The sequence below is a fragment of the Pyrus communis genome, chromosome 17 (genome assembly GCF_041283825.1).
Source record: "Pyrus communis isolate YQ-2024b chromosome 17, ASM4128382v1, whole genome shotgun sequence".
Lineage (NCBI taxonomy): Eukaryota > Viridiplantae > Streptophyta > Magnoliopsida > Rosales > Rosaceae > Pyrus > Pyrus communis.
In genome coordinates, this window is record NC_142581.1 from 10,118,068 (window position 1) to 10,131,703 (window position 13,636).

General features: G+C 41.2%; 2 protein-coding genes across 2 annotated transcripts; both read left to right on the forward strand.

Annotated features, from left to right (window-relative positions):
- The first annotated feature begins 95 nt into the window (after positions 1-95).
- LOC137708834 (aspartyl protease family protein 2-like) lies at positions 96-2,258 on the forward strand. Its single transcript, XM_068447989.2, has one exon. The coding sequence runs from the start codon at positions 362-364 to the stop codon at positions 2,039-2,041; it is 1,680 nt and encodes a 559-aa protein (XP_068304090.2). The 5' UTR covers positions 96-361; the 3' UTR covers positions 2,042-2,258.
- Positions 2,259-7,411: 5,153 nt separating this feature from the next.
- On the forward strand, positions 7,412-8,482 carry LOC148689439 (uncharacterized). The gene is made up of 3 exons (XM_088688470.1): positions 7,412-7,723; positions 7,796-7,866; positions 8,002-8,482. The coding sequence occupies exons 1-3, from the start codon at positions 7,412-7,414 to the stop codon at positions 8,480-8,482; spliced, it is 864 nt and encodes a 287-aa protein (XP_088544596.1).
- Positions 8,483-13,636: the final 5,154 nt, after the last annotated feature.

Sequence of the window (13,636 nt, forward strand, 5' to 3'; positions counted from 1 at the left end):
TAACATTGATTCTAAGCTCAGCACACTCAGACCTCCCCCTCTTCTCTCTCTCTCTCTCTCTCTCTCTCTCTCTCTCCTCCCCAACCACCCCCCCCCCCTCCCCCAACACAGTCCCTTTTTTAGAGCTTTAAATTGAAGTTTGTTGTTTCTGGGTTCCCTTGTTCGTTTTCATTCATTTTCCAATTTTCCTACTCTTTCCGTTGGAAATTCAAATCTCATCTGATTTTTCCGTTTCTGGGTTTTTTCAAATTATCATCCAAAACCTTGAAGTTTCGATCTTTCTGGGTTTTTCTCCATTTTTTTTTTCTTCCTTCTCAAGTTTTATTCATGCAGGATTTTGAAACGAGAAGAGGCGATCAGAATGGCTGTTAGGGGTTCAATCCTAGTGGTTCTCCTTGTAATCTTCTCCTCCACTTTAGCAGCGATTGCCGGACTTCACAGCCACGACAATCACAACCCAAATGCCTCCACTCTCGCCGGCATACAACTGCCGGAGCACATGAGCTTCAACGCCATCTCATCCTCCTCCATATCCCACACTTGCTGCAGCCTCAGCAGCTCTAAAAGAACAAACCAATCAGATTCAGCCATGGAAGATGTTGACGACTCTGACGACGACGAAGCCGCACCCGAATTGAACCCTCATAAACAAACTATGAAGCTCCATCTACGGCACAGATCACAGAACAAACAAGCCGAAAGAAAAAGCTCCGTGATCGAGTCCACAGTCCGAGACTTCATCAGAATTCAAACCCTCCACACAAGAATCGTCGAGAAAAAGAACCAGAACACAATTTCAAGGCTGCAGAAAGACAAGAAGCCGAAGCCCTACCAATCAAATCCGGTTGTGGCCCCTGCAGCCTCACCGGAGTCTTACACCAACGAGCTTTCAGGGCAGCTTCAGGCCACGTTGAAGTCTGGTGTCAGCCTCGGCTCCGGCGAGTACTTCATGGATGTTTTCATCGGTACACCCCCTAAACACTTCTCTTTAATTCTCGACACTGGCAGTGACCTTAACTGGGTCCAATGCGCGCCGTGCCACGACTGCTTCGAGCAGCAGGGCCCGCATTACGACCCGAAAGACTCAACTTCTTTTCTTGACATTAGCTGCAAGGATCCGCGGTGTCGTTTGGTTTCGTCCCCGGATCCTGCACAGCCCTGCAAGTCCGAAAATCAAACGTGCCCGTATTTCTACTGGTACGGAGACAGCTCCAACACTACCGGCGATTTCTCCCTCGAAACCTTTACAGTGAACCTCACGACACCAACCAAGGCGGAGTTCAAGAGGGTGGAGAATGTGATGTTCGGATGCGGACATTGGAACAGAGGACTATTTCATGGGGCTGCGGGGTTGCTAGGGCTTGGCAGAGGCCCTCTTTCCTTTGCATCTCAGCTCCAATCGCTGTACGGACATTCGTTTTCCTACTGCCTTGTGGATCGAAACAGCGACGCGAATGTCAGCAGCAAGTTGATTTTCGGGGAGGACAAGAACCTCCTGAGCCACCCGAAATTGAGCTACACTTCCTTGGTGGGAGGGAAAGAAAACCCTGCTGATACATTCTACTATGTCGAGATAAAATCCGTCATGGTCGGCGGAGAAGCGGTGGACATACCGGCTGAGACTTGGAAATTGTCGCCGGAGGGTGCCGGCGGGACAATCATTGATTCCGGCACCACGTTGAGTTACTTTGCCGATCCTGCTTACCAAATGATCAAGGAGGCATTTGAGAAAAAGGTTGAAGGGTATCCAGTTGTGAACGACTTTCCAATTTTGAAACCTTGTTACAATGTGTCAGGTGTTGAGAAAATAGAGCTGCCGGAGTTCGCAATTGTGTTTGCGGATGGAGCTGTGTGGGATTTCCCAGTTGAGAACTACTTCATCCAGATCGAACCGCAGGAAATGGTCTGCCTGGCGGTGTTGGGGACTCCGAAATCCAGCCTTTCGATCATCGGAAACTATCAGCAGCAGAATTTTCATATCCTCTATGACACAAAGAAGTCCAGGCTAGGATATGCACCCATGAAATGTGCTGATGTTTAGAAGCTGGAGAAAAATTGTACACATTTTTTTTTCCTTCTTTTTTTGAGTTTTTCCTTCTGAAAAGGATCAGAGGTGACATACAGAAATTAGATTAATTGTTTTTTTTTTCTTTTCATTTTTCATTTTTTTTTGAAGTTTCAAGTGATTACATATTGATAGCCACAAAGGGTCATAATCTTTACTCAAAAAACAAGAAATATTAATGCTTTTTTTTGCATATTTTTATACTGGTTCTTGGTCTTATTGCCTTCTGATGTGTTTAGTTTAATTGAATGAATCATTCTTTGATGGTTTTAGACTAGAATTCTTTGCTTATTGTTGCCGATTTAGAAAATACGTTGTTGTAATCAGCTTAAATATTTCAAAATCTGTTGACTGTAATTTGATATGGAAACCTGAATCTTTCTTAGCCTTTTATTTTTCTATATTATTTTTGTTATCCTGAAGCCTAACACTATTTGGCATTACTATGACGTGTTCCTGGTCAATTATTAGGTGTATGAAACTTTAATATATGCCTATATGGGTGTGTATAAAACAAAAAACGGGTCAACCGTTTGACAGTCACAGCTTCTATTGATTTCAACATCTGTATATTATTTGATATTACAAAATTACAAAGTATAATTAGGGTTACACAATTCGGATTTAGATCCCGTTCAGATCCTTTTTGTGAGATCATATGAATTCTCACATTTTATCCTTTAATCGTACATAGTACGGCATAGTTTCGCTGTATTATTGATTCAGTTCATTTTCCTTGATTCATCTACCCACATTTAATGCTAAGTCATAGTTTCGTTGTTTAGGAGCTTCCAAGAAACAAATTTGATATGCCTTCTCCTTTCTCTCAAAACTATCTGACTAGTATTAGATTTGATGGCTGAAGTGTTTCAATCAATCTGATTAAAGTTGATACATAATAGGCTAGAGAATTCTGGCTGGATCATTTTTGTGAGGATCATCCAATCATATTCATTCATCGTACATCGTGTGGTTAGAAATCATTGTAATTTTTTTTATTTAAAATTGAATTATCTGACAAAAATTAGCGCACGATGTATAATAAACGGTTGTGATTGAAGGATTCTCGGAATCCTCACAAAGAAGATCTAGCGAGGATCCTCTCACCATAATAGGTGTCCAATCTCATAATAAATTGGGCATTAGGATTTTGAACTTTCTCACTATCATTTAATAATAAGTTGGACTTGGGCATGTGGAATGGGAATTGAGGCTTGGGCCTTGTGTGGATCACGCTTGTGCTAATTGATATTAATTAATCAAGGCCTTGTGTGGATTAGGTTTGTGTTAATTAAATCTTAAAATTAATGGACTATTAATTAAGAGAAGTGTTATTAGCACTTCAAAAATCTCATTCTACACTCATTACAATTGTATTTTTCTTTCTTAATATAGAAAGTTTGAAGTGTAGAATGAAAAATTTGGAGTGTCAATAACAATTCCTTTAATTAATCAAGGCCTCTAATATTAACTTAATAGGATAGGATCAAGGGAAAAATATTTTTACAGTTCTTTTTAACCTTTAAATTTTATATCATCCAATGGTCCTAATTAAAAATGATGTGGAGGATTTGAATCAATAAATAACATGAATGATGACATGAAATATAAATCATCATAAATAAATAAAATCTACAAAACGTGGGAGGGAGGGATGAAGAACTCCATTGATTTCGTGATTGCCCAGAGCAACCAAATTTGGTAGGTCTTCATGACAATTTGACCACAAGAAATAAAGAGTAATAATTACAACTTAAAGAACTACCCAAAATTTAAGATATCAAAGTTTTGCCATAACCCAATTCTCACCCAAAGATACTAAGACTAGGGTTTAGTTTTGTTTATTTAACAAAAGATTCAAGAGATCGAGTGATAACTTGATATGCTTTGTGTGCTTCATAATATTGTATAAATCGAATTAAAGTAGCTTGTAATGAAGGCGTTGTAAACTTGTTTATCATGACATTGGAATTAGGGTTTTGATGAACAAGTTATATCCGTAGTAATTTTTCGACGGTGCTCTTGCAATTCAAGAGTTAAAACCATAAGCACTTCAATAATTAAATTCTACTCTTACGTTTTGTTAAGAAAAATCTATTGGTTTCATTGCACAAATATATATTAATCAAATATAATCTACATACGGCATAGAGGGTTTCAAAAAAATGGAGATTGAAAGATGAAGAGGAAGAAGAAGGATTGTTGAGTTTTTTCTCTTTACACGATTTTTTTTTTTTTGGTAAAAATAAAATTATTTAACTATTTCCATGTCACTGCCATGTCAACGAGAACAATTTAAGTTTTACTTAGGGACCGTTAGATTAAACTAAATCTAAAGGTTGAGTGTAAAAATATTTGTCAAAATCTTTATTCCTTGATCCTATCCCTAACTTAATTTTGGGTTAAATTTATAATTACTATTAAAAATGCTTTTTGATTAATTCAAAAGGTATTTGAAAGGGTGTGAAATTTTGAAATAGCCTATATCATTTGCAATGTAGATTATCTTCCTTCTTTCTCTCTTGTACAAAAATTTTCAGAGAGTAAACACAAAGCAATTTGCTAGAATTCTACAATCCCGTGCGGATTGTAGGATTTAGAAAGTTGTATCTTGGTAGGATAGACGTCATCGAACCACAAGCACAAGAGTATGTCAAAACTACTATTCGAATGACATAGCGTTGCTAGCCTCTATATGTCAATCAAGTTAGTATCATCTTATTTTTGTAATCATATTATTGTAATTTTCATTTTGTGTTGCAAGTTTATTTCAATAATTCTGTTATTATTTATTTTCTGAATTATGCTCCAACAATTTTTGAACAATATGAAACAATCAGGAACTTAAGTGGGACTTTTCATAAACACTTTGTCACCTCATTTTGGCATAATATTTTATAATGTTAGAACGAAAATTAACATTAAATTATAAAGTAACAGAAAATTAATAAAGAATCTCACTTTGAGAAAATCTTTATAACATTTCTCCTAATCTAAATATGTTCATAAAAAAAAAAAACAATAATCGATCTAGAATCTAGACCTAGATTCCTACTAGTAGTAGTAGCCGACAGCCGACAGAAAAGATCACCATATCCATTTTTTCAACTTAAAAACAGTAACGTGGTTCTTGGATTACCATGTTGTTTCTTCCACTTTGCAATTAAAATATATAGACAAAAATCCAAAACCTTGCTCAGCATCCTCAATCGTGTTATATATTTTAAAGAATATTTTTGCTCATCACTTGATGTAGAGCCAAAAACATTTATAAAAATTATGAAGCTGACACGTGAATTATTTTTTAAGAAAGACAAGGTTGCTCCTATTAAATGAGTAGGGAGTAGCCTCATTCACCATGCGCAGCTGAGGTTGAGCAAACAGAAATCAACGACTGCTCGAGACATTCTTGCCAGTAGGAAAAGACAAAGGTATTTATGATAGAATAATTCCTTATTTTTATCTTAAATACATTCCTAATCTGAGATGACATCTTCCAAGTAAGTTATCCTAATTCTATTTATTTAGAATATTTACCTAATTACTCTAAAATATTTATTTACACAAATATCTTGTAACATTCCACCAAAAATCCACCATAAGGCCGGCCCACTTCCTCATTTTCTCCTATAAATACACCATTTATCTCCAAAATTCAGGAAACATTTTGCTACCCACAAAAACTCAAACACATTCTTTCTAGAATTCTAACTTTGGCATTGGAGATTTTTCGGCCAAAACCCCTCCATTCATCGTGGGCTCATAAGGCTTTTGGCCTTAATCTTAGATGTTATTATTTTGCAGGTGCATTTTTATCAAAGGAAGAGATGACGGAAATTTGTATCCACAAATTTGTGCTTTCATTAAGAACTCTAATTTGAAGACTCAAAGAAGACTCTCGCTTTCAACTTTCTTCATTCATAGATCCACGACTATAATGGCAGGAAATTCAAAAACTACAACCAATGGGACCCTTTACGTTGAAGGACATGGACTAACCGATGTAGACCGTGACATGGCTCCACGCTGTTGCTCCTCGAGGTTTACCACGGAAAGGATTGTTCTTTTGCCACCACGAAGTATTGTGGCCATGCCAGTAGTGGCAGCCACCGCTATAGTGGCCCACGAGGCAACCTCTACTCATCGCGAGGAAACCCTAGGGCAGGAGGCCCATGACCTAATCAGCCAGCAGGTATAGAACCAAGCAGCTGCTCGCCCTTGGCAACAGCCCTTAGCGCCTACCACCTTCACTTGGACGCGAGCTGCTCATATCGAGGCAGTCCAAGTAGTGTCAACTGCGACGCAAGTGGCAACTCAATGCGAGCCCAACGCGTCTCCAGCTCGAGGCCAAGCAAGACAAACCGAGGCAGCTTAGTGCCCATACGTCTAACTTGTTCTTGTAGCCCTTTAGACGGTCCAGCATGGTCCTAGACCAGTTAAACCAGCCCAAATCTAGATTCCAAGGCTAACGGTTGAACCAAGGGTATTTTCACCCCACCTTATTGCAGATTTGACCCATCCTAGCTCAAGCTTTGCACCCGGAGTCCATTACACTTCCACTACTTAAGCAGACGTCTACTGTACTAGCTCTTCCACTCTAAATGGCGAACAACACCTATCCCGACAGGTAGTCAAATTGACAAGCACCCTTGTGCAGCAGACTACCTTGGTAAATCAGCTCATGCAGCATGCCCCAGACGAAGTGTCTTGAAATAGGACAAGGGCAGAAAATGACATTTCTTTCCAGCACCGTCCCCGCAAGCAGCCCATCGACCAGTCATGAACAGAACGTTCTGGTAGTGTACATTATCGTCTTAGCGTGCGGAGGAACGTGCACTCTTGGTTAGGCCCTAGATGAGCATACATTCATGGTTGAGGCCACACTTCGATAAACATGGATAATCTTCCAGGCGAAGCATTCATTCGCAGTTAGGCCCACAAAGAGCATATTCATCCTCACATTGGGAATAGGCAGCATGATGGATGGAGAGAAGCAAACGTTCAATCTGGCTCAAGTTCAACCTGCAGTCTACGAGTAATTTGTTCACCTACCAGGAACGTACCACGTGCACCGCATCTGCGACATAGACTGACTGAACATAAGGAAGAGCAGTCGAGACCAGCAGGTCATGATCAAGGGTAGTCGGACGCCTTGCTGCCCTGGCAAAGGTAAATTCAGAAAGAAGTAGAGATGCTCCTGACCAAGCGATTGTGTAGATTCTAGCACATCGAAACCACAGACGAGGCACTTTGCATAAACGTGGTACACATGGGATGATCATCTTTTACGGACAAGATCGAGGAGACGGAGACCCGGAAAGACACTTGAAGCACTATCGTAGCGCGATGATCCTCTACAAGGCTAACAGCTCTTTAATGTGTAAGATATTTGCCACAACTTTGCAAGGCGAGGCGCTTGATTGGTTCCATACCCTGCCTCCACAGTTCATCCAGAGTTTCGACAAGCTTTCTGTAGTTTTCACTAAGGAATACTCATCATACCTCTCAATTAAGAAGAAGTTTGATCATATCTTCAACATCAAGAAAAATCTGAATGAGTCGCTCCGTGACTATATGAAAATGTTCAAGGCGGAAAAGGCGAAGATAATCGGTTGTACCGACTCAATCGCCAACGCAGCCTTTCAAAAGGAACTTCGAGTATATTATCCTTTATCGGATAATTGATCATGAAGGAAGATCTGACTCTGGTAGATTCATTCGCTTTAGTAGAGAAGCATGCGCTTTGGGATGAAGCCCACCGAGCAAACAAAGCACCTGAGCAGCCTCAGAATTAGTCCAAGGTAGCCCAGAAGAAGGCGGACAAGAGGCAGTCTAACCACTAAAGCAGGCATGGGGCCAAGCGTAAAGACCGATCCCTGGCAAGAGGAGGTCAGGCTGCCAAAAACTATACCAAGTTCTCGATCCCGATAAACCAGATCTTCTGCGACCTCAAGAGTGAGCCTTAGTTCAAGCTACCAAAATGATCAAAATGAGACACCTCAAAGTTGGATCAAGTATTCTGCGTTCAACCGAGATCCTGGTTACACGATGAATAATACCTGGAGGGACTACTTAGAGAAGCTGGTGAATAAGAGTAAATGCGATAGATACTTGGACAAGCTAGTTGAGCAGCTTAGGAGGAACGCAGATGTAGACACGGAGCCATATACTAAGACCATTAGAATCAACGGCTTCTTCGCCAAGTCTAAACACTTGGGGGCCACAAACAACTCCGAGAAGATGAAGATATATCATGATATAACAATCTCCCAGATTCAGGCAACTAAGGCTAAACATGGACCCATCGTTGGTTTCACCGAGCAGGATGCTGAGGGAGTTGATTTCCCACAAAATGATGCTCTGGTAGTGTGCATTCAACTGGCACATGCTATAGTTGACAGAGTGATGATGGACTAAGGTAGTTCTGTAAATTTACTTTAGCTATCCGTCATTTAGAAGACGAGCCTGGAAAACACGATAATACGCCGAGCATAGGTACTCACGAGATTCAATGGATGTACCTCAACTACTATTGGCAGCATAACACTAGATGTGAGAACACCATCAGTAGTCTTAAAGCAAACGTTCATTATAGTTAGTGACCCATCTCCTTATAACGCGATTCTGAGAAGGCTCTGGCTAGTGAAACTGGGCGCCGTAACCTTCCTTGAGTACTAAAAAATCTGATTCTGCATCCTAGGAGAATGAGTCAGAGAGATCAAGTTTGATCAGGCCGCATCCCGATGATGCATAATACAAATACTGAAGGAGTCAAAGAAGAAGTTATTCGCCCCCGTAGGAGCTACTGAGGTCATAAGGACATGCCTGCTACAAAATAGCAACCACAACAAGCAGATCAAGATAATGGCCTTTAAAAGGACACGTTGACAAAAGAAAAATGATGGAAGACAAAAGAGGACGCTAAATACATCATTCTTGATCCCGAGCAGCCGGAGAAGATGGCTAGAATCGGCCTACCACTGAGCCTAATCGGGCTCAACCGTTTTCTCTTGCGCTCAACCGATCAATGCAAGCATTTTTTCAAGGCCATGAAGAAAACGCAAATAGACAAGTGAGATGGTGAATACAAGAAAACATTTCAAGATTGGAGGAGATATTTGGCATCCCTCATCTACTATCCAAGCCGGAAGCAGCCGAGGAATTATATATCTACTTGGCAGTCTCAGATGTAGCAGTAAGCTTTGCCTTATTACAAGAAGAGCTGAAGGCCCAACTGCCAGTATTCTACACTTCTAAAACTCTTCTTGATGCGGAAACAAGATACATGAGGATTGAAAAGTTAATTTTGGCACTAATTGTTGTAGCTCGGAAGCTCAGACCATACTTTCAGGCGTACATGGTTGTCGTTTTGACTCAGTATCCCTTACGATCTATCTTACATGGTTCATACGCTTCTCAATGAGTGATGAAGTAGGCGTTGGAACTCGGCTAATACGGTTTAGTTACCAACCCCGTACGGCAATAAAAGCTCCGGCCTTGGCAGACTTCATAACGGAGTTCATTCCCGGCCTAGAAGACGTAACAACACAGCCTAAGGGTGCCTCTGAAGTAGCCAAGCACGCTCTGGCAGCACCAACCTTTTATGACAAAGACTTATGACGCCTGCACGTCAATAATTCATCTAACTACAAGGTTTCTGGAGCAGGCTTGGTTTTCATCACCCTAGACAGCTCGGTGCTCGAGCAGGCAATCACTATAGGCTTTAAAGTATAAAACAACAAAGCAGAGTATAATGCCTTATTAGCAGGCTTCTAAATGGCACAAAATTTAGCAGTTAAGAAGCTCGCAATCCATTCCCATTCTCAGCTTATCATTAGCCTGACTACCGAGAAGTATGCAGCAAAGCATCCAAGGATGACATTATATCTCGAGAAGGTACAAAAGTAGCTTGAGGCATTTCAGACTTATGCCCTCACACAAGTGCCACAGACAGATAACACTCACGTAGACGCCTTGGCAGCCTTAGGCTCCATTTTGGACCACTAGTTCAGACGCTCCATCCCAATCAAATTTTGGGAAAATCGAGTACAGCAGAAGAACCAGCATCCGAGGTGTTACAAGTCAATACAACCCCAAGCAGGCAAGATCCTATCATTGACTACCTAATTAATAGGACACTCCTTACAAAAAGATTGAAAGCTAGTAAACTCCAAATAAATGTGGTACGCTACTACATGTGGAACGACATTCTTGTCCAAAGATCATTTTTAGGCCCACATCTCTGTTGCCTAATACCTCTCGATGACTTGAAAGTTCTACCACTCAGAAGGTCGATCCTTAGCATAGAAGGTCTTCAACTCTGGCTACTACTGGCCCATCGTGCTTCAAGACGCTAAAGAATTTGTTCAAAAGTGCAACAATTACCAACGCTTTAAACATGTACCCGCACTGCCTGCCAACGAGCTCCACCTGGAGACAAGCTCATGGCCATTCATGCAGTAAACAATCGACTTGGTAGGGCCTCTGCCACTCGCTACTAGGGGCAGAGGTATGGTGATCGTGGCTACCGACTAATTCACCAAATGGGTAGAAGCAGAACTCATGACCACCACTACTTAATCAGACATAGAGGACTTCATATGGAGGAACATCATTTGCCGATTTAGCATCCCACAATCTATCGTTACCGACAACGGCCCGCAATTCGTGGGCAATGACTTGGCGAAGTTTTTCCAGGAATATGACATCAAACAACACATGTGTACACCTAGATATCCCCAAGGAAACAAACAGGCGGAGGCATCGAATAAGACAATCCTAGATCGCCTCAAGAGGGTCTTCACAGATAAGCAGGGAAAGTGGCTAGACGAACTTCCCTATATCCTATAGGCCTATCGCACAACTAAATGACAAGCAACTGGTAAAACTCTTTTCTCATTTGCATTTAGTTCAGATGCAATGATCTATCCCAATGTCATCGTGTCGAACATCAGCACCATACTGCCAATTTTGAAGCAAAACATAAAGGAGATGACCATCAATCTAAATCTGGCAGAGGAGGAATGCGAGAAGGTTATCACCCGCATTACAGCTTACCAGCAGCAGCTCATCTCCAACAACAACAAAAGGGCAAAGATCCGGCAATTTTAGCCTGGAGATTTGGTCCTAAGAAAAACATTCATCACTGCCCGAAGTGAAGACTCTAAAAAGATGAATCATATCTAGGAAAGTCCGCACAATGGTCTTTTTTAAGGCTTAGCTAGACTGAAGGATTTTAGGCCTTTGGCTTGATCCGCCGGGACTCGAGCCCATAGGAGGAGGAGGCACGCTATGCAGCTCGTCATTTGGATGGCTGCCCACGAAGATGGACCACAGTTGAGCATCCTTGATGTGGCCAGCCGCTGGTAACCCCCGGCTGAGCATCTTGTTTGTGACCAACTAGTAATCTTCGTGTTACGGAATAGTATTCCCTCTACTCGTTAGAAGGATTTCCCTTTTGAGCATCCGTGATGTGACTAGCTAACATTCGTAGCTGAGCACCCTTGGTGTAATACATATGTGATCTTTTTTAGGATAAGGAATTCTAGCTCCGACTACATGCACATGGTTCACTCGGTTGAGCATCCTTGATGTGACCAGCTAGTGTAAGTAGCTGAGCATATTGTATGTGACTAACTAGTGATCTCTGCATATTCTTAGAAAGCTAAAGCCGCTGCCAATTTAACGAGCAGCGTATGGTTTTTGAAAGATTATTGGGAACCTAACGTCATTGCCTATCTAACAAGCAACTTACAGTTTCTAGAAGATACATACGAACCTGAAGCCGCTGCTAATTTAACGAGTGGCTTACGATTTTTGAAAGATCCCTGGAAACCTAAAGTCTTTGCCAATTCAACAAGTAGCCTACGATTTTTGGAAGACTGGCTACGATACACCATTCGAGCAGTTAACCAAATAAACTTATACAACCGCATAATATTGTGAAAGGTTAACATGTTAGAGCGTATATGCACTACCTAGCGCAGAACTACCTCTTGGGTTCACACTAATTCCTAAAGTGTTGTGCTACTTGTTACACATCCTACAAAATTGGTTACATAAAGTGTAAATTGTTCTTTCAAACCATTGCCTACAAAATTCCATAGAACCACGCACTTTTAATTCGAAAGGGTAGCGAATTTTGGGTCCTAGCAATCTTTAGTATGTTGTGATGTAGGCCACATAACTCAAAGGATGAGAGAAATGACGACCATCTAAGCAGCCAATGGTCAGGAAGCAATAATGCAAGATAAAACTCAGCTGTTCAACGCCCTAGAAGATCAAAGCTAACAACTAAGGAGTTACACAGACTCACCTGCTTATGTAAGTAAGGCGCTTGACTGCTGGCTATCTGGTTAACAGCTTCACAGAGGTTCTAAGCCTAGATCGGCAGTCACATAAGTCATGCAAGCCCATCTGCTTATTAAAAAGTAATGCGCTTCGCTAACAACCTTATGGTTAAAGATCTAATGGACCATCGATACGAAACATGCAACTACGGAGGTTATCCGACCCTACAAGTTAGAAGTTTCAAAAGATGCCTTAAGTTAGCAAAGAATCGCACCTGACAACCCGAAGTTGGTGCGTAAAACAATGAAGATAGGCTTGACTACTTTGTTCAAAGCAACTTGCTCAATTGTTCATTATACAGCTAAAGCTTAAAGCAAGGCACATAGACAAAGATGAAGTAAAGCGAATAAAAATAGTTTATTAATTTCTATCAATTTGGTAAACTGGCACAAAGGCCAACAGAGTTCAAGCAAAGGAAAAAGAAAAGAAGGAAAGGAAAAGAAAGTAAACCCTAAAGTTTATCTAAAAAAACTACTCCTCAGCAGCTTGGACATCTTCTGTAGCCGGATCACTACCACCATCATCAACCTCTCATGCTTCATCTACAGCTGTCCCATCTTAAGCAGCATTATCACTAACCGTCCCTGCCTGGGTGGTACCACCTTCGGCAGCACCTACCTAGGTAGCTTAATCTTCAGCTGCTCCACCAAAGGTGCTCTCAAAGGAAAACTTAAGCAGATCATCGGAAGAAATAACAAAAAGCTCGACGTCCTTATCAAAGAAGACTTAGTTAGACGGCATGCCAAGGAAATGATCTATGTAGCCAAGCTTGTAGAAGCCAGCTTGAGCTTAGGCAAGGATAACCTCAAGACTAGACTTCTCGCTTTTCAACTGCTTATTTTCCTCAATCAGGTCAGTACGAGCATTTTGCAACTCATCTAGTTTCTTTTTTAGGTTCTCGTTGGCAGACAATGTTCTTTGCAGCTCTACTTCCTTGAACTCAAGTCTACTAACGAACTTCTTGAGTCAAAAACCTCATTATGCATGGCGAACAACTCTACAACCTTGGTATTACAAGTAGATCGAAATTCTGAAATGGCAAACTCAAGGTCCTGCACTAGCAACGCTTGGACTTCAATCTCTTTCTCTGCAATGCCATACTTCCCCTGGATCACATTAAGCTGAGCCTTTAAGTCACTGATCTCTTGGTGAGCGGTCTCAAGCTACTGAGCAATGGGGGCAGAGGCATCAGATCCCTTCAAAAAGGCAAGTTCAAACTCC

Bases quoted from the DNA above. Each gene is read 5' to 3' on its own strand.
- LOC137708834 (XM_068447989.2), top strand. From the start codon at position 362: ATGGCTGTTAGGGGTTCAATCCTAGTGGTTCTCCTTGTAATCTTCTCC.
- LOC148689439 (XM_088688470.1), top strand. From the start codon at position 7,412: ATGATCCTCTACAAGGCTAACAGCTCTTTAATGTGTAAGATATTTGCC. The intron at 7,724-7,795 runs GTATATTATCCT...TCGCTTTAGTAG, and splicing joins CCTTTCAAAAGGAACTTCGA to AGAAGCATGCGCTTTGGGAT. The intron at 7,867-8,001 runs GTAGCCCAGAAG...CCGATAAACCAG, and splicing joins AGCCTCAGAATTAGTCCAAG to ATCTTCTGCGACCTCAAGAG.